General features: G+C 34.8%; 1 protein-coding gene across 1 annotated transcript; it reads right to left on the bottom strand.

The window, feature by feature from the left end:
• Positions 1-1,655: 1,655 nt before the first annotated feature.
• On the bottom strand, positions 1,656-25,089 carry LOC119528654 (sulfotransferase 1 family member D1). Its single transcript, XM_037828961.1, has 7 exons — positions 24,942-25,089; positions 15,617-15,742; positions 14,699-14,796; positions 7,239-7,365; positions 5,124-5,218; positions 4,525-4,705; positions 1,656-1,768 (listed from the first exon to the last, which is right to left on the bottom strand). Exons 1-7 carry the CDS (start codon positions 25,087-25,089, stop codon positions 1,656-1,658), a joined length of 888 nt encoding a protein of 295 aa, XP_037684889.1.
• Between the last annotated feature and the right edge of the window lie 2,145 nt (positions 25,090-27,234).

Below are 27,234 nucleotides of genomic sequence, written 5' to 3' on the forward strand. Positions count from 1 at the left end.
ACCTCTGTTAGCTGGGAAGGTACATGGCTGGCATCTGCTCTAAAGTTCTGGTTTCAAAATGGCTTTCTCCCAGGATGTTCCTCTCTAGGCTGCAGTTCCTCAAAAATGTCACTCCTAGTTGCACTTGGGATATTTGTCCTCTCTCAGCTTCTCCAGAGAAGGAGTCCGCTTTCAATGGCTGTCTTCAAACTCTCTCTCATCTGCAGCTCCTTTGCTTTCTCCAAAGTGTCCCTCTTGGCTGTAGCTCCTCTTCAAAAGTTCACTCTCAGTTGCACTGAGTTCCCCTTGTCTGTCATTTCATTTGTATGGCTCCAGTGACTCAATTTAGACCCACCCCAAATGGGCAGAGCAACACCTCCATGGAAATTATCCAATCAGAGTCATCACCCACAGCTGGGTGGGGCGCATCTCCAAAGAAACACTCAAAGAAATACAATCTAATCAACACTGATAACATCTGTCCACACAAGATTACATCAAAGATAATGGTGTTTGGGGGATACAATATATTCAAACTGGCACAGTAAGGATTAGAGTATATGAAAGTAGGAGAACAAACTAGTGAGGGGTTATTGGACCCCACTAATTACTGAGTCTGTTAAAAAGGAAAAGGATCAGAAATCAAGCAATCTTTTCTTTGTGCTTTTACTGAATATTTGACAATATTTTGTGTGCATAATTACCCTATCTGCTAGCTTACATGACAGTAAAATTGGGAAAAGTTAGAATACCTATTTGAAAAACTGAATGCAGATCAGTTGACATGAATCCATGTTACTTGTATAACACAGTGTTCAGTACATAATAAGCTCTAAAAAATGTCAGATATTAGTATTGTTGTTGTTTCTGATGTTCTTCTCACAATTATTCTTCTGTATTTTTTTCTCCCTAACCTAACTTAAGTTCTTTGAATTCAAGATCAGTGTTTTATTATTTGTTTTTACTAAGGCACATTATTTACACTTAGGTGGTAGCTAATAAATTTTGATTACTTTGATATTATGATAAAATAACTGATCAGTGATTTTTGTCTTTGACTGTAGCTAATGCATTATTATGAGGACAATACTTCAGTAATATATATTTATTGATCACTTCTTGATATTATTTTAGATAATTAACATTTAAATTATGACAGTAGAAGGTTATGATCAGCAAATCCAAAAGTTAGTCTGTAGTTAGCCATTCTAAGGCAGTAAATTTCATTGAACTCTGCACAAAAAAAATCATTGATTTTATAGTAAACTGGTATAATTCTAGACATACAACAGGGAAATTACAGCCTCCTAGTGGGGAATTTGGGGTTCTAATCATTTTGGGATCTCCCTTAAATATCTTCTTTGCAAGACTGATGATCCAGAGCTTATCTTTCATTGAATTAAAAAAAATAAAATAGGTACCTTTGTAGCTTTTTAAACTTCATTCCAGGGTTTAATTTTTAAGAATACCAAACACATTGTGGAAGGTACTTAAAGTCATAGATAGTATTCATTTTTCCTATGTAGGTTTTGAAATTCTTTTATTCCATTAAAAACCACTAATCTAAGTAAATAAGGAAAAATCACATGCCAAATTTTCTTTCACTATATGCTTAAAGTGATTGTTTTATTTAATTAAGTCTCAGCTAAAAGAGTCAGAGAAAAAGCAGATATTACTCAGATCTCTGATTGAAACTTTAATGTAGAACCCTTCATTTTCTTTTTATAATCTTCTTCAAATCTCTCATACTGGGCTACAGTGAATTGATTTTTCCAGTCCCCCGAAATACCTGAAAAGAAAAAATAAAAAGGAAACTTTGAGATGATTAAATTTCTCTTCTCAGGTGAGCTTTAATTAGAATTACCTGAGTTGTATTTTTAAACCTTTAACTTTAGAATGTTGTATTTACTCCATAGTTCTCTTCCTCACCTCCTACTACCTCTTCCAGATGCCTGAGCTTTCTTAATGTTCCAATAATTTCAATGGATTATTTTTCAGTATCAAATATTTTAAAAATTATACCTTAAATAGCTTTGAGAAATGTCACTGGGATAAAATCTAATGTGTCAAAATCCTGACTTTGGTTTCAAGAACCTTGTTAACAAGTCATACAGTGAATTGCTCAGTCATTTGAAAACCATATTTTCCAAAGTCCAATAACAATTTATGTCATGAATAAAAGTTCTATGGTTAAGTAATATTGAGTATTGATGAGTTAAATGTAATTAAACAAATTTCTTTATTATAGAATTGTACAAAGTCTTCAAAATACTAACAATATCAAAAAATCTTGACAGAAGGATATAGAATACAGCATTTTCAATGAATATTTGATAAATTAATGAACTTTTCATACAACTTTTCACAAAGTTACCCAGACAAAACATTTAGAAATCTATCTTTAGGGGAAAAAAAGAAAGAAAAGAAAACATACCAAAATAATTTTGTCAGTCTGACTCAGGGTTTCTCAACCTTGGTGTTTTATTTTATTTATTTATATCTCAAATATTGAAATTTAGGTCAGACAATTCTTTGTTGGTGGAAGGAAGGATAGTCTGTGCATTGTAGGATGTTTAGCAGCATGTCTCTACCCATTGGATGCCAGTAGCATCCCCACAGTTGTAACATCAAAAATGTCTCCAGGTTACCAGGGACAGGGAAATGGGGAAATAGGGAGCTATTGCTTAAGGGGTACAGAGTTTCTGTTTCAGATGATGAATAAATGGAGGTAATGTATATTGGTGATGATAGCAAAAGAATGTAATTAATAACACTGAAGTGTGTACTTAAAAGTGGTTAAAATGGAAAATGTTGAATTGTGTGTGTGTGTGTGTGTGTGTATATGTATATAACTACAATAAAAAGATTGAAAATAATGTCTCCAGACATTGCCAGTGTCCCCTGGGAGGCAAAAATTATAGTTGGTTATATTTTCAGCAAGATTTATTATGACAACCTTCCTAAATTTCTAAAAATCTCTAGGACATACCAAGATATATTATAATTAAAATTACCTTTAACTACCCTTTTATAGGCTCTCACTAGACTGTCTCTCAAAACCTTAATTTGCATTACCATTAATACTTATTCACTCCCCACTTCACTTTAAGATTTTAGATCTTTGCCCATTGCCATGTGTTGTACCCATTTGTCCTTGCCTCATTAACTTTGAGCTTAGTTTTTGTACGATTTCACAAAAGGAATTTGAGTATGTGTGACATATGCTACATTTGAGCAAAAACTTTAAAAGTCTTGCAAGTTTCCACCAGTTCTCTTGTTCTTTCTCTTTACCATATTGGGCATGTCCAACATACGGGCAGTTCTTTCAGTCTGGATTTCCAAACTGAAGAAATGAGGAGATAAGCTCAGAAGAGCTAAGCCAAACTGAACAGAGCCCGAGAGTTGAACAAACCTGCAGCAGGCACAACTGACCAGCATCACAAACATACAACTCAATGAAAAATAAATTGTGTGGTTTTAAGCCTCTGAACACCTGAGTGTGTTATATGGAAAGCTGAGTAATAATACAATACTAGCTGCATCTCTCCTTCTCTCAGTAGCTCTCTCTCTCTCACTTGCACAATTCAATTCAATACATATTTATAAAACACTTATTTTGTGCAAAATGCTATACATTGAGTTCAATGCTAAGGATGCAATGATTTACAATAATCACAGCAACAACCTCAATGAGATGACATTCTCCCTTATTAATTTAGTCTGCCTTACACACTTAAGCTAGCTATCTAGCTCAGCAAAAGTTTCATTCAGTCAAATGAAGGCCATCCTTTGACATAGCCATGAGTATTAAATGCTGGGGAAGTCACAGGTACACACTCAGTGAGTATCTCCCACCCACCTACCCCACCCCCACCTGCTGTCCTATTGTGTGCCGATGTTTCAGTCTGTTTCCATTCCATAACCCTGGGGACATGTTAGGTATAATGAAAAGGCACAACCAGAACTTAAACCTGGAAACCAAGAACAGGCAGCCCAAGATGCAGCAGGCTTCTACACATGTCCCCCACCCCCAGGGTTGCATAAATATCCCACCCTTGGCAGCATAAATTTGTCTCTCTTCTTTGATGTGGAGTGAGGCATGTGGTGCTGCCATCCACTGACCCTGAATGGAGCAGCTGGCTTCACCAGGAGACTGGCCATGATGGGCTCTCTTCCCCTGCTCTTTTGGACCGATTGTGCTGTGTAAGTAATAAAGCTGTCATTTTCTGAAAGTTTCTATTGTGCCTGAAGCTTTGTTCCCATGATGCACCTTGTAGCAACTTGCTTCACACTAAAGCTGATATTCATTGAGGCACAGGTTATCGACTAAATATTTCCCATTAGTAAGCTTAATATGCATGTTAAACTTCTAGCAAAGTAGAGTTTCTTTGTCATAGATTGCTTCCTCTAAAGTTTTTCTTTTCATATTTTTTCTCTCCAACATATTCAATCTTTCAATTTCCTACAATATTATTTTTATCTGCCCATCTATGTTCTTCTTGATGTGACAGAAGCTGTAGAGAAATTGCTATGTGATTGCCTCACCCTTTCTCATGAAGGGAGAAACAGAATGGTCCATTGCACAGGTTGACATGGTGGTATAATTTGCACAAGGGTTCTGCTTCATCACATCAAAAGAGCTATGATAGAGGATTTTATCCATGGTTTCTTCCGTCAGGTCCTTCTTTAGGAACTTTAATAACTTCTGAAGTCCACCCTTTGGATCCTAAAGAAAGAAAAAGGAATATTTCAGATGGATTTAATAATTAAATAGGCAATGCATTTAATAATGTTCTAATTATGCCAATGTAATGGATGAAGTAATTTTATATATTATGTGCGTTTTTTAACTTTGCTTTCTCATATACATAAACCATTCTTAGTTATCCCAAGTAATTCTCTTTAAATGGATGATGGAAATGAGAAGACAAGAGGGTCCCAGGAAGACAAAGTAGACCTGGTATTATGGTGGAAGGTAATAGTGTTAGAAAGAAGTGGAAGGTTGCAAGATCTATTTTGGAGGTATAACTGATGGGACAGTAAATTAGTCATATTTATTCACCTAAAAGTAGAGTGTGAAGCAAAGCATAGGAATCTTAAATTTCCTTTCAGAATAAAGAAAATAAATCACCCTTGCCTCTTACCTCCTTCATATCTTCATAGAACAGGTAAAGGATCTGATAATCTTTCCTCTTCTCCCACCATCCTTTCACATGGTCATACCAGGAACCAAAGTTCACTGAATTGAAAGACAAAATGTTTTCAAATTGTAACTATTTGCATGAAGTAAAGAATTGTTAAATGTCATCCCAAGTCATCATTATCAACACATACGTATTGAATACCTTTTAGTTCAAGAAACAGGGATGCTAAGGATAAGAGAAGTACATAAGATAACCCCATTCTCATGGAATTTACAATCTATTTGGAAAAGAGGAAATAGTTTAATAAATAAAACAAAAAATTCAAGAGCAAGTTGGTAGATACTGGGTAATGCAGACAATAAGTAGTATAGAGGTTCATAGGAGAAGGAGAGAGGGAGAGAAAATCACAGAGATGGAGTGATTTAAAAAAAAAGGCTGTGGAAAAAACAGTTTATTTGGATTTAAGGAGAAGAATATGGCATTTATAATGATGAAAATGAGGAAGACATTCTATAGACAGAGAGTAGTCCAAACGATAGCAGAAGTAAAACGATGCAAGAAATGTATTGTGAGATGTATTTGCTTCAAGAAGAGGGCTTTTACAGGAGACTCTTGGGAAATATATATAGATATAGATATAGATATAGATATAGATATAGATATAGATGGAGAGAGAGAGAGCATGCCTTCAGCTATAGATGAAGATACTGGTTTTTTGGGGTTTATTTTCTTTAGGCAATCAGATGCCATTAATTACATCTTTAAGCAGTGGTGATATGGATGTAAAATGTTTTAGGGAGATTCAGTTAACATTAGTGGTACTGAAATTTGTGCTAAATAATATGGCTTCTTAGATGAAAAATTCATGATTTTGTGCTTGAAAGAGGTTCATCCTCTAAGAAGTGTCTAGCCATCAGGAAAGAGTATTGAGAATTTTGACTGAAGAGAGGAAATGCACACACATTTCATTGTATTCCTTAAGCACTTTTAACAATTTGGGATTAGATCAGACTGTATTTCTGCAAAAGTATTCTAATTGATCTTCCTACATTTTGTCTCTCTTCTCTCTGATCTATATAGTATATTTCCTCCAATGAGTATTCTAAAATCCCCATTGAAATATCTCAATTTTTTTCAAGGACTTAAAAATGTTCATCATTTCTCATTTCATCAAGTCGAGTTTATTCTTACATTTTAGCCCTTCACAATCCAAAACAATTGTATACCCTTCAAATCCACATCTCCAGCAGAATGGAGTTGGTAAGGACGAATTTTAAGGAAATCCAGTTAAGACATGATTGAAGTTAGGTTGTGAGGGCCTGGTGTAAGGTTGAAGCAAGCACAATGGAAAAAAAGAAGTTATTACAGAAATTAAGAAACTAAAAAGGTTTAATTTGAGATTTAATATGATAATTGATATCCAGAGAAGATTCAAAAAGACTCAATTTTACTTCTCACAACACCGGAAAGATGTTGGCACCACTCATGAAACAGAAGTATTGAAAAAGCATAACTAATTTAGGGATACTTTATAAGGACTCTTTTAAATATGTTGAACTTTCCATAATAGATTTTCAAAGTGTGTGTAGCTTGCAGGTATTTAAATACTTCATCTAGTGTTTACTTGGGAACTCAGGACTTGAAATGTCCATTTGGGTATTATCAGTAGAGTTACTACCACTGGTATGAATATGTTTCCCTAAAGGAGAAAACACAGGTAGAAGAATGGAACCTTGAGGATAAAGCTCTCACTTGAGAATTTTAACAGCTCATATAATAAAAATGAAAGAAAGGTAATGAAAATATAGTCCAAGTAATATGTATAAAATTAAAATCGTACAATGATATGGATACCAAGAGAGGAAAGCATTTAAATAAATTGGCAGTAGATAAAAGCACTTATGAAGCAATGAGACTAAACACTGAGAAATCCATGTGTTACATATTAAAAAAGTCATAATCCTTTAAAGCTGTATTCTTCATAATGCATTAGTAGAGTCCTGAGCACATGTAATGTTTGTAATATACACAAGATTTATATTTGAACTTTATAATCTCCTTTCAAAAACATCTCCCATCATGGAATTCAATGATTAAAGGAAGAGTTAGACCCACCCTTCCCAGCCATGAATTTGTCCAGGAACTCCTCCCAGGTGCCAGGCTCTGGGTGCATTTTTGCCATCTGGTAGAAATAATAGTAAGAGACAGCCACGTCTTTGGCATTCCGAGCCACATAAATCATCTGTGGAGAGATATGGAAAACCATCATTTTCTTTCTATTCCTTAACAGTTTGTAAATTTTTGCTTGCCTTGATAGAATGCTTATTTTCTATTTTCCTAATCTGGGCATTTATAACTATATTCTTATATAGAATATTCACAATTATACATTGTTTTAACACAGTGAGCTCTCCTTTCTCATGACCCACCTTTCTATTTAGTGTTTGAGAACAAGTGTTTTGAAACATGAAAAATCAACTATAAGAATAGAATTAAAGTAAATATTAAACTAATAAAATAAGTAGTATTATCTTTATATGTAGGATACTTTTCTGTATCACAAATTAAAATTAATAATTAAAATGAACAAACAAATAGAAAAATGCTTAACAAATGCCCAGTGTTTCATTGAAGATAAATTAGTACTTGGATAAATTTAGAGTAAGGAAAAATTTCATATCTTTCATTCTGTCCGTGATCATAGTTACATAATAGTAATGGCTATTTATGATGACTAGTGTAAGATTAGAATTTATTTTATGCATGAAGCCCTCAAGTCTGCTTGAGGGCTGAAATTTTGAACATATTTCCTGATAAAAATGATATTGTTATGCCTCATTCATAATAAGATTTTCAGGCAAGTCCACTAAAATCCATTAAGCCCATCTCTCCCTTGTAGTAATACTTAGTGATACTGTGGACCCAGCCACCCAGGCAGTAAATATATTTCTGAAGAAAAAATGCATTCAGGAAAATATCTTCTTTCATGTATGTAGAATCAAAATTTACTTCTTCTCTCCCAACAGATAGGCAAAGGAAATGGGTGTTTTCATACTCTCAAGTCACTGGTGTAAGTTCTTATATTCTGGGACATGAATGGGAGTGGATGTAAAGAGACATTTCAAAAAATTGTGTATAGGGTTCTAAGAGTTAAGACTCTCTTTCTGACATAACTTCCTGAGAAAATATTAAACCCCTAAATGTTCTCCATCACTCCTTATTTCAATGCAAACAGTAGAAAAGAACCCAGATTTTCTTTTTCTATCATTACCTGTAACTTCCTTAGAAAATTGTGTTTCCCACTTACCTCAGTATAGAAGAGAAGACTATCCTTAGGATATCTTCCAGTTCTCCTACCTAATAGCAAGGCCATGACTTTCTGGGGGTGTCTAAGAATTTTTACTACTGGAATTAAAATAAGAAATCATATTCTTACTTCCTTATCTCCTGCATTTTCAATTAGACTTTGGAGGAAAAGAGAAAGTCACACACTAGAAGAGGTGCAAAGATTCTTTGTATAACAAGGATGAAAGTATAACCAGTCAATTTTTCAAGGGCAAAACAAACAACTGTTTTGCTTTTTCTGTTAAAAATGCTGTGTAAACGGCATCTGCAAAAGACCTACAGGTCGAAGACGGTTGCTGCAAAGGAGAGGCTAGGCCTCCCTATGGTTGTGCCTAAGAGCCTCCTCCCGAATGCCTCTTTGTTGCTCAGATGTGGCCCTCTCTCTCTGGCTAAGCCAACTTGAAAGGTGAAATCACTGCCCTCCCCCCTACGTGGAATCAGACACCCAGGGGACTGAATCTCCCTGGCAACGTGGAATATGACTCCCGGGGAGGAATGTAGATCCGGCATCGTGGGACGGAGAACATCTTCTTGACCAAAAGGGGGATGTGAAAGGAAATGAAATAAGCTTCAGTGGCAGAGAGATTCCAAAAGGAGCCGAGAGGTCACTCTGGTGGGCACTCTTACGCACACTTTAGACAACCCTTTTTAGGTTCCAAAGAATTGGGGTAGCTGGTGGTGGATACCTGAAACTATCAAACTACAACCCAGAACCCATGAATCTCGAAGACAATTGTATAAAAATGTAGCTTATGAGGGGTGGCAATGGGATTGGGAAAGCCATAAGGACCACACTCCACTTTGTCTAGTTTATGGATGGATGAGTAGAAAAATAGGGGAAGGAAACAAACAGACAAAGGTACCCAGTGTTCTTTTTTACTTCAATTGCTCTTTTTCACTCTAATTATTATTCTTGTTATTTTTGTTTGTGTGCTAATGAAGGTGTCAGGGATTGATTTAGGTGATGAATGTACAACTATGTAATGGTACTGTGAACAATCGAAAGTACGATTTGTTTTGTATGACTGCGTGGTATGTGAATATATCTCAATAAAATGAAGATTAAAAAAAAAAAAAAAAAAGGACAAGCCATTTGCCAGTGGGTGGCTGGCTGAGTACTTCCTGGGGTTTTGAAACAAATCTTTCCACTATCATTCTGGGAATTAGTCATTCCTAGGCAAGAAAGGACTCTGGAAGTGAGCCTTAAACTGATTTAAGAGACTAGCTTTCTCCTCTCTCTGGGTTGGTCGTCAGCATTATCAAAACTCCAAGAGGTAGAGACTCTCAGCATCTGGAAGCAAGGCAAGAATGAGTCAGGTAAACAGCCCCAGAGGGCACTTGTGATGGCTTGGAGCTACAAACCCAAGAAAAATGTGTTTTTAATCTTAATCCATTTCTGTGGGTGTGAACCCATGTAAATAGGACCTTTTGATGAAGTTAGTTCAGTTAAGGCGTGACATATCTGGATCAAACGGGTCTTAACCCTATTAATGGAGACCCTATAGAGAAGGCCACAGAGAGAGAGAGCCATGGGGAGTGGCCAGAAGCTGGGAGTCAACAGAACCCAGAAAATGGAGAGGACATTGCCATGTGACAGAAAAGCCAAGGGACACCAAGGATCGCCAACAGCCAGCCCAGAAGGCCACAGGCTTCAGAGAGAAAGCATCACTTTGCTGACGCCATGATTTTGGACTTCTCCTAGATTTAAAACTGTCAGCCAATGAATTCCTATTGTGAAGTCAACCCCATTGTATGGTATTTGTTTTAGGGGCCAGGAAACTAAAGCAGGATTCTACGACTAGTCTTCCATTCACTCCCAAAGTTTAGCAATGTCTTGTTAAGTTGTATCCTGGTTATCAGTGGTCTTATGAAATAAAGGGAGGAATCTGCCTCACATTGTTGGGAGTGACAAAGGGGATCCCCCTTTCCCTTCAGCCCCAGCAGGCCAGCATGATGTTAGCCACAGCAGTCTCCAGCAGAAGACAGCTGTGCTCCAAAGCATCTCAAGAAACCAAAGCATCTCAAGAAATTCACTTGCAGTATTGTTAGCAAAGCGGACAGAGAACAGGGAGACACTGCCTGCCTTGGGTACACTTGAGATGACCCCTCAGAATGCTGGAGACCACCCAGAAATAGCCAAAGGACATGCAGAGGGAGAATTCTTCCAGGCAGTCAGGCTGTAGATGTTTGAGCTTTCAAGTTTAGTCATTAAGAGTAAATGTGTTCTGATAAACTCTCTTAATAAAACTGAAATTTTATACATAAATTTTTTTTTTATTGTGGTAAGGAATTATCCACTTATTCTAATTTTTCCAAAGCAGTATCTTGATAAATAGTCAGACCCAAAAAGAATTACCATTAAACTGAGGAAAAGGCAACATTGTTGAACAGATTGAGCATATTTAGCATTGGTTAAGTACTACCGAATTAGATAAGGGGAAAAAATTATAAAAATTTGAAAAGGATGAGGCAAAATGATAATTATTTACAAATGATGCAATCAAATAGCTAAAAGAGCTACACTATTGGAAATGATAAAGTAATCCAAAACAAAAGATGATTATAAAATAAAATAACCAATAACTTTTCTATATAAAAACAACAACAAATTAGAAATCGTAATAAAAAATCCCATTTAAAATAGCACCCGGAATAATAAAGTATATTAAAATAAAAACAACAATAAACATTCAAGATATATATGACTGAATCTTGAAAGGATGAAATGGCATTCCCTATGTTTGGTTTGAAAGAATCAGTGTTATAAAGATGTCAACTTTACCTAAATTAAATTATTAATGAAATGTAATACCAATAAAAATGCCAACAAGAAAAAAAAAAAAAAAAAAGACCTACAGGTAACATCACCATATTTAATAGTGAAATACTGGTTGCATTTTCCCTCAGATCAAAGGCAAAACAAGGATGTCTGCTTTCACCACTTCTATTCACTGTTTACTACAGGTTATGGTCAGAAGAAGTAAAAGGCATCCAGGTTGGGGTAAAAAGAATTAATAATATTTTTATTTGCTGATGAAATGAGCATCTGTATAAAAAATCAGATGGAATCTACAAAAAGGCTAGTAGATCTAAGTGAATTTATCAAGATTACAGAATAAAAGATCAGAAATCAATTGTATTTCTATATACTAAAAACAAACATTTGGAAATATACCATTTTAAATTTCATCAAAACTAAAATAATTTAGGTAAAAATCTAACAAAATATGTGCAAGATTTGTACATAGAAACTATAAAACAAGAATGAGCAAAATAAAAGAATATCCAAATAGAGAGGCATTTCCTGTTCATGGATTGGAAGACTCAATATTTTTAAGATGTGAATCCCCCCTAAACTGATCTAAAGGTTCAATGAAATCATTCTCAAAATTCCAGCAGGAATCTAAAATTCATATGGAAAGGTAAAAGAACCAATTTGGAAAAGAAGAAAAGAGATAGAGGATTAGCACCACTTTATTTCAAGATATTATAAAACTATTGATTTATTTGTCTATCTTGAAGAGCATAATGCACTATCTTAATCAATTTAGTTTTATAATATCTTGCTTCAAGAGAAGCCCTGAATATGTAAATTTGATGTGAAATGCTGAAAATTGATTATTTAAATATCCATTTCAATAATAAAACTAAATTGTGACAGGAAAAAATTAAGATCCTAACAATATTAATGAAATAGAAAACTTAGAGAAAATTTGTGAAGACTAATAAAATTTTAGAAACCCATCCATGTCATACCAATAACTGAAACAGAGAGAAAGAGTGAAAGAGAAAGACAATTCAGTTTACTCTTACATCAGAAATAAAAGAGAACATTGCTATTTATACTACATATATTAAACAAATTTTTAGATCTAAATGTGATAACTGGAACAATAAAGCCCCAAGATGAAAACTGAAGGGAGAATATCATCATCACTTTAGGGAAGATATTTTTTAAATAAACACATAAAGCTCTAAAAATAAAGCAAAAACCTGATATATTGAACAATTCAAAATTAAGAACCTTTTTAAAAGACACTATTAAGAAAGTGGAAAAGGGAAAAAACAGAATGGGTTAAGATATAAAGACATACAATTATCCCACCAAAGAACTTTTAACCAGAATAAATAGAGAATTTCTAACTTTATAATAAAAAGAAGGAAACCCTTATAGGAAAATGGGCAAAAGACTTGAACAGGTACTCTAGACAAGATATCTAAATTGTCAATATTTATATATAAAGGTGCATCACCTAATTAGTCATTTAGGAAATGCAAAGTAAAAGCACAGTGAGAAGCCACCAGACAACCACCAACACAGCTAAAATTAAGAGTGACTTTTTGTGTTGGTGAGGATGTAGAGCAGCTTGAACTCTCATTCACTGCTGGTCAAAATGTAAATTTGTGCAAATGCTTTGGAAAGTAGAGCTGAGCAAATGAACTAAGATTCAGCAGTTCCATCCCAAGAAACATAACCAACAGAAATGTGTATATATAAGTGCAATAAAACGCATGTATAAGAATGTTCATAGCAGAACTATTTTAATAACTGACAAGCTGCAACAACCCAACTATCCATCAACAGTACAATGGATAAGTAGTAGAATATACACATACAACTAATGGAATGCTCTACCAAAGTTGTTCTCAAACATTAGCATGAACCAGATGAAGTTCTTGTTAAAACTCACATTGCAGGGACCCTCTCCCCAGAGTTTCTGTTTTGGTAGGTCTAAATGGGACCCAAGAATTTGCATATCTAACAAGTTTCTCAAGTCATACATAATGCTTCTGTTGGTCGGAAAAAAGCAAAACAAAAACAAAACTACAAGCATGATATTGACCGATGTCACTAACGTAATGCTGAATGAAATAAATGAAACATTCAAGAATACATACTTTACTATTATAGGCAAAACAGGCAAACTAAAATGATGATAGCATTACAATGGTGGTTACCTTTGTGGATGGGAGTTTTGGCCTGGAATTGGGCAGGAAATGGAGTTTTTGGGGTTGCTAATTACATTCTATTTCTTAATCTGTGTGCTGGTTTTGTGGGTATGCTTACTTTGTGAAAACTCATCAAGCTATATACTTATGATTTATGTACTTTCTCCCTAAATGTTATGCTTCAATATCAATATTCATAAAAAAGGAGCCTAAAACTGATCCATAAGTTATAATCTACCATATTTGCAACTGTTATTATACTGAGCCATGAAGAATAAATTATAGGATAATTTGAATATCTATTGTTTAAAAGTAGCTGTCAGTCAGGTGAACTCGCTGCCCTCCCCCCTACGTGGGACCCGACTCCCAGGGTTGTAAATCTCCCTGGCAATGCAGACTATGACTCCCAGGGATGAATGTGGATCTGGCATCATGGGACTGAGAGTATCTTCTTGACCAAAAGAGGGATGCAAAATGAGACGAAATAGTTTCAGTGGCTGAGAGATTTCAAATGGAGTCGAGAGGTCACTCTGGTGGACATTCTTATGCACTATATAGATAACACCTCTCAGGTTTTAATGTATTGGAATAGCTAGAAGTAAATACCTGAACCTACCAAACTCCAACCCAGCAGTCTGGACTCCTGAAGACAATTATATAATAATGTAGATTACAAGGGGGACAGTGTGATTGTGAAGACCTTGTGGATCACACCCCCCTAATCTAGTGTATGGATGAGTAGAAAAATGGGGATAAAAACTAAAGGACAAATGGGGTGAGATGGGGGGATGATTTGGGTGTTCTTTTCTCACTTTTATGTTTTATTCTTGTTCTGGTTCTTTCCTATGTAAGGAAAATGTTCAGAGATAGATTGTGGTGATGAACATATAACTATGTTATCATACTGTGGACAGTGGATTGTATACCATGGATGATTGTATGGTGTGTGAATGTATTTCAATAAAACTGAATTTAATTAAAAAAAAAAAGTAGCTGTCAGTGAGTGAAGGGATTTAGATAGAATGATAGGCAGCTTCAAGAATAGAAAACCTGACAGATTATCATTGCTTGGGCACTGATAGTCTAATCTCTGTCTTCAGAATTGGTGTCCAAGCCAATTACATACATTGGTATTATTTTGATCCCAAAGTTATAGGGCCAACATTATTATTTTCACAATGACTTATCCAGAGGTTGCAATATCTTATCTTGTGTTTTGGCCTACTTAGTAAAAGAAATTACCAAACAAATAAGGATTGGCCTTCTTTAAAATTTGCTACCTTGCAGTCATTCTTCCAAAATGAAGACGGAAGAAGTTGAACAGGTAGGTGTGTTTTCACTAATCGAGGCGATTGCATGCTATTCAACTGTTCAATGCCTACAAGTACAAAAATTAACAAACTACATTACAAATGTGGAATCATAAATGTCAATTGCAATACAATCTAAGACATTCTGAACTTTAATCCAAAATAATGAGGTTTCATATACTCCTAAAATTTACCATGAGATCAAAAATAATAAATACTATGTAATTAGGCTGTTTTATTGCCTATGAGTAGCAAAAGTTTATTATCTACTTAAGTATCTTTAAAATCCTCAAATCAGCTTGATGGTACAGAAAAATACTCAATGGTATGGAAACAGCAGTGCATCAAGAGTCAAGATATCCAGATTTTTCCTCGTCTTCCTCTTTTTTTAATTTATGACATAAGAAGTTGAACCAGAAGATTTCAAAATCCCTTTTTTTCAAATTATAAGAGTAAATTAAATTATGAGGCCCTTGCCTATCTTAAAATGTTTTAATAATGCAAAACCATATATCCCCATAATTCCTCTCCTTGAGTCTGTAACATCAACTAAATAGCATTATACATGATTTTATATTGGATCACACACTGAATTTTCTCTATATAATGATCACACAGTATTTAAATGTTGAAGACATTAATGTTGAAGGCCTGTCTATTAAGAAAAAATAAGCTACATCAAAATCTTCTCTTATGCAGATTTTATCTTTGGATTGAGGAAGAGTATAATACAGTTATTGGCACAGACAGATTCCAACTATTCTATTACAGACTCATGATTCAACTGTCCAAGCTCTATCTGTATCACTGTCCATCATAAACTCTCCAGACATCAAGAAAACAGGAGGATTTACTTCTGTGCTGAAAAGGAACATTCTGTGAAAATACCATTTGTGACTCCAGGGATTATCAATTCCATGAATGGCACTCGTGAGTATATTGCATCCCTTTTACATTTCTCCACATCCCCATTGTTATAGATTAAATCCAATATTTCACTGATCCAGGTTGTTCCTAAAAAAAAGAAAAAAAGACGGAAGTTCTATACATTTCTGCCCAAAAGATTATGAGAGAGGAAACAGGAAGAGAAAAGTTACATGGCAACTAAAGCATAAAAACGTGCTCTTAACATCCACACTCTACCCCTTCTCTCTTCTCTTTATTAGGACTTATCCTTCACTGCCTTAAATACATACATATGCAATGTTTGCATGGAAGATATGATTACAACAACCATAAAAATAAAACTTGTAAAGGAGGTAAAAAGGAGATATTAAAGATAAAAATAATGATCTCTTTATCATTATATAAGTAATGATAATATACTTCCCAGGATAGAATGGACAGGGAAAGAGAAGGCTGACCACCTTACAGCCGACTTCAATCAGCCTGACTATCACTTTATACATTTCCTATTGACATCAAAACAATTACTAGGTTTTAAGAATAATTAGGATACACAATAAAAGTGCTCAACATACAGTGGAGGAGAGGTGAAGATAAACAGGAGGAATTTTGTGATTTCATTGGTGGTGACCAGTGTGTCACTCACAGACAAAAGACAATAGATACTGATTGAGTGGAGTGGAATAAGTCACTCTGACTTTCATGATATTGTGTCTGACCAGCCTTTCTGAGAAAAGGATTTAAAGCTTGTGAGGATAAATGTACTCAATTGCATTTTGCATTTAATCAGGTTTTTGAGGCACTGGTAGAAAAGAATTAAAAGATGTAGGAGAAAAACATCTTAATTGTTACCAATTCTTTCTTCTTTACCAAACGCATAAGGTTAGTCCCTAATTGAATAGTCATGTGTATAAACCAAAATGTTTAATTTTTTTAATGACTGAATTAATTAATTCATTTACACAACAGTATTTTTGAAGAATGACTTACACATGGATGCACATTTGTGTTCCAGGTATTAAAGTACCTTAGGCATTCTTTGTTTATCTTCTTGTAGACAGCACTTCCTCATTCCTATCCCAAAATCATGAGTACTAGACAATTTCCCCCACCCTTCTAACCAGACAAGTACAGTACTAAGAAAATGGTAAGCCAAAATCAATGCTTTCTTTGAACTTTTCTTTGCTTGTTCTAGCTTAGGTTAAGCACTATTCATAGAAAAAACAAGACCTTCCAAAGTACAATATAACATATGTTAACCCTTATTAGTGGATAGTTCAAACTGTGGTCCATGAAATCTGATTTAAAAGAATGCAAATTTACCTATTTGGGATACTTTGTTTAGAAATGTTTGTTTTCTCCGATTTATAGGAAAAAAGTAATATCATTTACTTCATATAAGGAGACAGTTAACTTAGACCTTTTATAACAAAATTAACAATACATAGGTATGTTAATAACTTTAAGATCTGTTTTCCACAGCTTATAAAAGAAACAACAGCAAAACCCTACCAATTACCATTTAATTTAACTATGAATAGCCATCTAGCTTTTACTACATCAGATGAATTTTACTCCAAACAGCATCTTCTTCATAGATGAACTATTTTTATAATGGTATCTTCCAAAGATTATCTTAATAGTCTCCTGCTTTAAAATACATCTAAAAATGGCAAAAACAAAAGAGCATGTACATGTTCAGTGACTGCCCTCCTTCTAAACTTCTATCTCTATCTTATCAAGGATCTCTAAACTTGTGTCTCATCAAGGAAATGCAAAGTGGGTTTTGGTCCTAAATAACATGGATTTTATAAACTACTCCGGGAGCAAGGTTAAGTAGTAAAAAAAAAAAAAAAAAAGTTTTGCCAAAGTAGCTTGTTTTTAATATCTACAAAGTCTGCATTTTGCATCTGTTTACTTTCTACCAGGAGCCCTCTGCTCTCCACTAGTATTTGTGATTTGGGCACAAAGATCAGTGGTCATGGGGAACTTCCAGGGAAGATGGCAGAGTATAGAGTTCCAGGTCTTACTCCTCCTTCAAAACAGTTAGTGGACAGGCAGGAGCCATCTGAAACAACTATTCTGGGGTTCTGGAGGCAAGGGGAGCATGGTACAGTATCCAGATAAAAGCAGGAGGAACAGACTGAGAAACTGCAGTAAAGAACTGTGAATAGCTCAGTCTATGGAGCTGTCAGTGCCCATCTCCCACTCTCAGGGTGGGCCAGCTTAGGTCTTGTCCCTGGTTGGCTTCAGCCAATGGGGTGAGACATGGAAGTCCTTTTCCCCAATAATGGGATGGAGGAGGAGGAGCATGGTCCAACACGGACCATGGCTTTTGATTGGCAAATTTGGATCACTGAGTCCTAGCTCTGAGCTGTTGTTTCAGCCTACCTCAGACAGGGATGAATGTGGACATTGTTTCAAATCTTCCCCCAACAGGGGCATAGGCACTGGGGACTTGAAGGCAAAAAACCTTTTTAGGCCTGTAGAGAACATATTGCTGAAGAGCACCATCTGCTGCACAGACCAGGAAAGCACAGCTTTGGGGAGTCATCAAACAGGATTCTAGCATCCTTCCTGACCCTCTCCCCATGGCTCCTTAGAGTTCGTTTGTGCCCCCTCCATGGGTTCCTGGATGTGTTTTGGCTGGGTAATACTGATGTGGAAAAGATCTCTCTAGGGTGAGATCTAGCATTTGGCCTCAAGGAAAAAGCAACTACAGGCAATTAAAGGAGTGTAAAAATAATTATAGAATCAAAACAAAAACAAACAGAAGAGATCAAGATATCCAGAGAAGGAAGAGAGGATAGGAAGCTTTCTCCAGGGGTGAAACAATTGCACAAATAGTGGAATTTTAAAAATTGTACCAAAAATCCAGGGCAAGATCAGATGAAGAGGAGCTGGAAAAAATCTGATGAGTTAAACAGGGGCAATTCTAAGGTCTAGAACAAGTTGAAACAAGATTCAAAGAAGAGCCTTAACACAAAGCCAACTGACAGTAAAATTCTAGGCAAGAGGGAGAAACTGACCTTCAGAGAAAACTCATCAAGATAATCAGATGCCTAGACCAGCAAAAAATTACAAGCCACACTAAGAAACAGGAAGATATAGCCCAGTCAAAGGAACAAATTAAAACTTCAGAGAATACAGAATTTGGAACAACTAATCAAAGATGTTTAAACAAATCTAAATCAACTCAAAGAGATGAAGATGACACTGGGTGAGCATAAAAAAGAATTTGAAAGTATGAAAAGAAATAAAACAGAGATGAAGAGAATGAAAAGCACAATAGAAGAGATTTAAAATACCCTAGAGGCATACAACAGCAAATGTGAACAGGCAGAAGAAAGAATCAGTGAACTAGAAGCAGAACAATCAAAATGTCATAGAAGAACAGCAAGAAAAAGAATGGACAAAATGGAGCAAGGTCTTAGGGAATTGAATGACAGCATGAAGCACACAAACATACACATAATGGGTGTCCCAGAAGAAGAGAAAGGGAAAAGAGCAAAAGGAATATTTGAAATAATGGCCAAAAATTTCCCAACTCTTATGAAAGATATAAATATACCTGTCCAAGAAGCACAACATATGCCAAACAGAATAAATCCTAACAGATGTACCCTGAGACTATACTAATCAGAACATGAAATGCCAAGGATAAAGAGAGAATCCTGAAAGCATCAAGAGAAAAACACTTCATCACATACAAGGAGCCATAATAAGATAAAGTGCTGATTTCTCATCAGAAACCATGGAGGCGAGAAGGCAGTGGTATGATACATGTAAGTACCAAAAGAGAAAAACTGCCAGCTAAGAATTCTTTATCTGGCAAAACTGCCCTTCACAAATGAGGGAGAGTTTAAAATATTCACATATAAACAGAAAGTGAGAGAGTTCATCAACAAGAGACCTGTCATACAATATAAGGGAGTTCTGCAGGTTGAAAGAAAAAGACAGGAGAGACAGGCTTGGAGGAGAATGTAGAAATGAAGAATGTCAATAAAGGTAACTAAAAGAGAGACAAAAATAAGACAAAATAGGATATGACATATGAAAAACAAGGGACATACTGGTTAAAATAGGTACTGACTTTAAAATAATAACATTGAATGATAATGAATTAAACTCCCCAAGCAAAAGCCACAGATTGGCATAATGGATAAAAATGTGCGATCAATCTATGTGCTGTCTATAAGAAAATCACCATAGACCCAAAGACACAAATAGGTTGAAAGTGAAAGGTTGTAAAAAGATATACCATGCAAACAGTAACCAAAAAGGAGCTGGGGTAGCTATACTAATATCGGATAAAATAGACTTTACATGCAAAACTGTTACGAGACAAAGAAGGACACTATATATTAATAAAAGGGGCAACCTACCAAGAAGAAATAACGATCATAAATACTTATGGACCTAACCAGGTAGCACCAAAATACATGTGGAAAACACTGGCAAAATTGAAGGGAGAAACAGATGTCTCTACAATAATAGTTGGAGACTTCAATACACCATTCTTGTCAATAGATAGAACATCTAGACAGAGAATCAATAGAGAAACAGATAAGTTGAATAATATGATAAATGAAATAGACTTAACAACATTTCAACCCAAAACAGCAGGATATACACACTTCTCAAGGGCTCATGAATCATTATCAAGAATAGACAACATGTTGGTCACAAAACAAATCTCAAAAATTTAAGAACATTCTAATTATACAGAGCACCTACTCTGACCATAATGGAATGAAGCTGGAAATCAATAAAAGGCAGGAAACTGGAAAATTCACAAATATATGGAGGTTAAACAGCACACTCTTAAACAATCAGTGGGTTAAAGAAGAAAGTGCAAGAGGAATCAGTAAATATCTGGGATGAATGAAAATGAAATTATCAAATCTTATGGGATGCAGCATAGGCAGTGCTGAGAGGGAAATTTATAGCCCTAAACACCTATATTAATAAAAGAAGAAAGAGATAAAATAAGACCTAATGGCATAGCTGTAGGAATTAGAAAAAGAATAGCAAACTAATTCCAAATCAAGCAGAAGGAAAGAAATAACAAAGATTGGAGGAGAAATAAATGAAATTGAGAAAAAACAACAATAGGGAGAGTTAGCAAAACCAAAAGTTGGTTTCTTGAGATCAATAAAATTGGCCAACCCTTAGATAGACTAAAGATAGACTGACAAAAAAAAGAGAGAGAGAGAAGATGCAAATAAATAAAACAAAAAATGAGAGGGGGGCATTAATACTGACCTCACAGAAATAAAATAAAAAGGATCATAAGCAGGTATGATGAAAAATGAATGCCAACAAATAAGACAAATTAGACATACGAACACTGACTCAAGAAGAAATAGAAGACCTCATTAGGGCAATTACACTTAAAGAGACTGAATCAGTCATCAAAACCTCCCAATTAAGAAAAGCCCAGAACCACATTGCTTCACAGGTGAATTCTACCAATCATTCCAAGAAGAATTAATAACAATTCTCAAACTCTTCCAAAAAATTAAGAAAGGGAACATTACCTGACTCATTCCATGCTGCCAACAACAACCTAATACCAAAGCCAGATAATGATACTACAAGAAAAGAAAATTACAGACCAATTTCTCTAATGAATATAGATGCAAAACTCCTTAACAAAGAACTTGCAAATCAAATCCAACAACATATTAAAAGAATTACACACCATGATCAAGTGGGTTTTATCCCAGATATGCAAGAGTGGTTCATCACAAGAAAATCATTTGACATAATGCACCACATTAACAAATCGAAGGGGAAAACCACATGATCATCCTGATTGATGCAGAACAATCCAGCATCCTTTCTTGATTAAAACACTTCAAAAGATAGGAATAGAAGAAAACTTCCTCACCATGAAAAGGATATATATGAAAAACCCACAGCTGACATCATGCTCAATGGTGAAAGACGAAAAGCTTTCTCTCTAAGATCTGGAACAAAAGTAGGATACCCTCTGTTACCACTGTTATTCAACATTGAGCTAGAAGGTCTAGCAAGAGCAGTTAGGAAAGAAAAAGAAACAAAGGCATCCAAATTGAAAAGGAAGAAGTAAAACTTTCACTTTTGTAGATGACATGATCCTATATATAGAAGATCTACAACAAAGCTACCAGGCTAATAATTGAGATCAGCAAACTGGCAGGACACAAAAACAGCATGCAAAAATCCATGCTGTTTCTGTACACTAGTAATGAGAAATCTGAGGAGAAAATCAAGAAAAAAAATCCCATTTACAATAGCAACTAAAATAATCAAATATCTAGGGATAGATTTAATCAAGGATGTAAAGGACTTGTATGCAGAAAACTACAAAACTTTGTTAAAGAAATCAAAGAAGGCAGAAATCAATGGAAAGACATTCAGTGTTCATGGATTGGAAGACTAAATATCTTTAAGATATCAATTCTACCCAAACTGATTCACTGATTCAATGCAATACCAATAAAAATTCCAACAGCCTACTTTATAGAAATAAAAAAGCCAATTATCAAATTTATTTGGAATGTAAGGGGTCCCAAATAGCCAAAAACGTCTTGAAAAAGAAGTTTGCAGTTGGAGGGCTCACACTTCCTGATTTTAAAGCATATTGCAAAGCTGCAGTGGTCAAAACAGCATGCTACTGACATGGAGATGGTTATAATGACCAATGGAATTGAATTGAGAGCTCAGAAATAGACCCTCACATCTATGGCCAATTGATATTCTTCAAGCCTGCCAAGTCCATTAAACTGGGGTAGAATAGTCTCTTCAACAAAGAGTGCTGGGAGTTCTGGATGCCTATAGGCAAAGGAATGAAAGAGGAGCCCTCTCTCACATGTTATACAAAAAGGTATACTCTTTATACCCTAAATAGATCAAAGACCCAAATATAAGGGCCAGGATCACAAAACTCCTAGAAGAAAATGTAGAGAAGCATATTCAAGATCTTGGTAGCTAATGGTTTCTTAGATTTTACACCCAAAGCACAAGCAATGAAAGAAGAAATAGATAAATGGGACCTCCAAAATTAAAAACTTTTGCACTTCAAAGGACTTTGCCAAGAAAGTGAAACAGCAACCTACTCAATAGAAGAAAATATTTGGAAACCACATTTGATAAGGATTTAATATCCACAATATATAAAGAAATCCCACAACTCAACAATAAAAAACAACCCAATTTAAGAATGAATAAGACTTGAATAGATATTTTTCCAAAAAGGAAATACAAATGTCCAAAAAGCACACAAAAAGATGGTCAACATTACTACCTGTTAGGGAAATGCAAAACAAAACCACCATGAGATATCATTTCACACCTACTAGAATGGCAGCTATTAAAAAAACAAAAGAACTACAAGTCCTGGGGAGGATGTGGAAAAATAGGCACACTTATTGACTGTTGGTAGGAATGTGAAATGGTGCAGCCTCTGTGGAAAACAGTTTAGTGGTACCCCAGGAAGCAAAGTATGGAATTGCCATATGATTCAGCAATCTTTCTGCTAGGTATATGCCCAGAAGAATTGAAAGCAAGGACTTGAACAAACATTTGCACACCAGTATTCATTGTGGCATTCTTCACAATTGCCAAAAGATGGAGACAACCCAAGTGTCCATCAACCAATGAATGGATAAACAAAATTTCGTATATTCATATGATGAAATATTATTCAGCTGTAAGAAGGAATAAAGTCCTGATGCATGCAACAACATAGATGAATCTTGAAGACATTATGTTGAGAGAAATAAGCCAGACACAAAAGGACAAAGACTGTATGATCTCACTAATATAAAATAATTATAATAAGCAATTTCATAGAGTTAGAATCTAAAATATAGGTTACTGAGGGATAGAATGGGGGTAAAGAATGTGGAGTTGAAGCTTAATTTGTGCAGAATTTCTATTTAGGTTGATAATGTTTGGAAATGGATAGTGGTGATGGTAGCACCTTATCCTGAGTGTAATTAACAGCACTGAATTATGTTCATGAATGTGGTTGGAAGGGGAAGTTTTGTATCAGATATGTTACTGGAAAGAAAGTTAGAAGAAAAAACATGGGACTGTATGACACAGTGAACCTGTTACAGACAATGGACTGTGGTAAACAGTACAAATAAAAGAATGTTCTTTCATGAAATATATATAACAAATGCATAACACTATTACAAGATGTTAATAATAAGGTGGTATATGGAAAAATATACCTAATGTAAACTATAGACTAAAGTTAACAGTAATATTTTAATATTCTTTCATCAATTGTAACAATAGTATCACACTAATTCAACTTGTCAACAATAGGGAAGTATATGGGAAATTTGTGTTTTTTTACAAGACTTTTCTGTAAACCTACAAAATTTCTAATTAAAAATTACAATAATTAAAAAAGAAACATTATGGCAAGTGAAAGAAACCAGACACAAAGTACTATATACTGTTTGATTCCATTTATATAAAATGTAAATCTACATCAATTTATAGAGACAGAATTAGATTAGTGGTTATGGAGAACTGGGGAAGGACAGACAGATTGAGAGGTGACTGCTAAGGGGCATGGGATTTTTTTTTTTTTGAGTAATGAAAAATGTTCTCAAGTTGATTATGCTGATGAATGCACAACTCTTGTGACTATACTAAAAGCCACTGATTGTATACATTAGATGGATTGTATGGTATATGAATATATCTCAAGAAAACTACTTTTAAAAAAAGACAGTGGTCAGTATATTTACTAAAATCTTCTTTTCCTCATCTTTTAAGGAATGTGGTAGGTATATAAAGTAAAGTTGACTTTAAAGAGTTAGGTAGTTAGATTTGATTGATTTATGGGCTCAAGTAAATTAACTGGATAAAAGGTAAAAGAGAGCCTTATCTCACTTATATCTCTTTGTGTATCTAGACTCTGTCATAAAATGAACTGAAGAAATACAAATTGTTGATTTTATTGAGTTAACTTAAATTCTCCTTTCTGAGATCTTATATGGAGGTTAGTATTTGTTTAGCATATATAGTTTTAATAATTTTTACTTCAATTTAAAAAGAAATAAAAAAGAACACAGCATTAATTTCTCCTCAGATAATCCTCCATTCCATTGCTAGCCTTTCAGAACAGAAAGGGAATTGGTCTTTTTTAATACACAACTCTCTCAGCAACTGTCACAGTGTCCCCTTAATAAATGTGTAATGAACTCAGGGAAGACTGGACTGGTAATCTGCAGATCTGTGTGTTAATACATGTGGATCACTCATTATCTGATCAGAGTACATATGAATGAAAAAGGCATACCAGATTTGGGGTAGGTGGAGATCAGAAGGTCATCTGGTCGGGCCTCAAATGACTCCACCTGGGACCACTCCTCAGCAGTGCTCCAAAAGAGGGGGACATCCTGAACATCCACCAACTCCCTCCTGAAGACATCCAGCTTGTCGTCCATTTTTGATAGGCTAGATTTTAAACAAAGGGTAGATTGTTAAAAAGTCTTTATTTCTATAATATTGTTAAATGAATTGGCAAAGGGCTGGAGGCAACTTGTTCACATACGTTTAAAGCAAAGGCCAAGTTATCTGTACACGTTAAAATCACTTGAAATCTGTGACACAAGTTTTCTGAGACTCTGCTACTTGACACAACTGCTAGAATGTTCTGATGTTCTTTGAACCTGGGTCTTGATTTCCCCAAAACAGGGACTTTTGTCAGGGATAAATAAGGTTTGTTAGTTAGCACTCCATCCTCTTATAAAGCTTACTTTTAAAAATTTCTTTGCTTAACCAATCATTTTTCCTTGTGTAACTGCTGTATCCACTATATAAACTACCTCTTTCTTGGGAGAAAACACAGTGCTTTTTGTCTCAGTATAGAGTGTTCCCACATTAGTGTAGAGTGTTCCCCCATTAGCAAATTGTCTCCTTTTAATAAATAAACTGTCTCTCTTTTCTAAATTCTTAAAATTGTTTTTTTATTTGACAGTATCAATCAAATATAAAAATAAATTAGTATTTCAATAGTATTGCCATTGCTTCCAGTACTGTAGTTAAGGAAGAAGAGAAGGCATTTCAAAAACTAATGATTTTTGTATGAATTTTCATAGTTTCATATGTTTTTTGTATATTAAATAGCCTTAATACTTCTCATTTATGAAAATTACTGAAAACTCCTTCAATACTATTCAGTACCATAATGTTTACTAGCTGCTAACTACTCTGGTCTCAGTCTTTTTTTCTCTACCTTGCAGCTTGTGCAAGGTTAGCATTTTTAATAGGTAAAATAGTAATGGTTTTTCCATCCATATTCCTCACTATGCCAAAATCTATCGAGAGAATAACTTTAGTCCTTGACTAGCTACTAGGTTTTGTGTTTGTTTATTTATAATGCCAGGTTTTGTTGTTGTCATTTATTTTTACCACTTCATTCATATATACTGACACAAAAGAAAATGCCTTAAAAGCAAAATAAACTAACTAATTAAAATATTTATTAAACATTGTTATTTAATATCTAGCAGACCATTGTACACTGGGAATCTAATGATGAGGGGGAGAATGCATGGATCCTTTTCTTCATGGTGTTTCAGAGTGGGAAAGATAGATGCTGATCAATCATACCAAAAATTGAAATTTCAACAGTAAGTTCTATGAAGCACAGGTGTATCAGAAAATAGGAGCATTGACAGTTTACTTAGGAATGTCCCCTTTGAGGAATGAGCCAATATCTGAAGCAAGAGCAAGAGTAAATTTGGAGAAGAGAACTTTTCAGCCAGAGATTAGCAAGGATTCACTGATGAGAGAGAGAAATAAGGCTTGCATGCCTGGAGTGAAGAAAGGGAGGAGGAGTACATAAATACTTTACTAAATTATGTTCTAATTAACTAGAAAATTCAAGGCTATATCTGAGTAATTAAGTGTGGGAAATAAAGTAGCAGGTAATAAAGTATATATGGGGTATACCAGATTTGTAGTTAGTGTCCACCAGGCGAAGAAGTGCTTACTGACCAGCCATTATGCACAGTTTTGGCAGTAGTTCTGTCCTAATATGAGGGCATGGTGATATGCAGCTGGTTCTAGGATATTCCCTAGCATCATTGGGGAGGAGTATTATAATTAAATTAGCTTTTCTTTGGTTTTTACCAAAACTCTTATTTTTGTAAATGTCATAAAGTTTCAATACCAACAAGTAATACTAAGTTGATTTTTGTGTGTGTTATACCTCAAAAATAAATTTTAGGAAACATTCAGTTATGATCTATTGATATTGATATTGCAATAATTTCTGTTACTGTTCATCAAATTCCATGGATATCTGCATATGAAAAGAATAAGAAGGAATGTAAAGTTTAAAAACTATTATCAGGATTTTTTTTTCTTTCAAAACAATAAATAATTATTTCTTTCAAAATAATAAATTGGTAAATATTTGTTAGAGACTACTGGGTACTAAACACTATTCAAGCCTCTGGGGATGGAGAAGGGGACTGGAAAAGAGAAAATGCTGTGAAGTCACAAAACTGTTTCCTCTTTCCAAACACATAGAAGTTGTATTTTTCAGTCTCCCTTGCAGTTAGATTGTGAGCATGCAACTGTAT

This window comes from Choloepus didactylus, chromosome 3, assembly GCF_015220235.1.
Source record: "Choloepus didactylus isolate mChoDid1 chromosome 3, mChoDid1.pri, whole genome shotgun sequence".
Taxonomy (NCBI): domain Eukaryota; kingdom Metazoa; phylum Chordata; class Mammalia; order Pilosa; family Megalonychidae; genus Choloepus; species Choloepus didactylus.

What these genes read in the sequence shown, in the direction of transcription:
- LOC119528654 (XM_037828961.1), bottom strand. Translation starts at nt 25,089, where the DNA reads ATGGACGACAAGCTGGATGTCTTCAGGAGGGAGTTGGTGGATGTTCAG. An exon ending in CAAATTCATGGCTGGGAAGG is followed by an intron (nt 5,219 to 7,238) that starts GTGGGTCTAACT and finishes CTTTCAATTCAG; the next exon opens with TGAACTTTGGTTCCTGGTAT. An exon ending in TCTATGAAGATATGAAGGAG is followed by an intron (nt 4,706 to 5,123) that starts GTAAGAGGCAAG and finishes TTCTTTCTTTAG; the next exon opens with GATCCAAAGGGTGGACTTCA.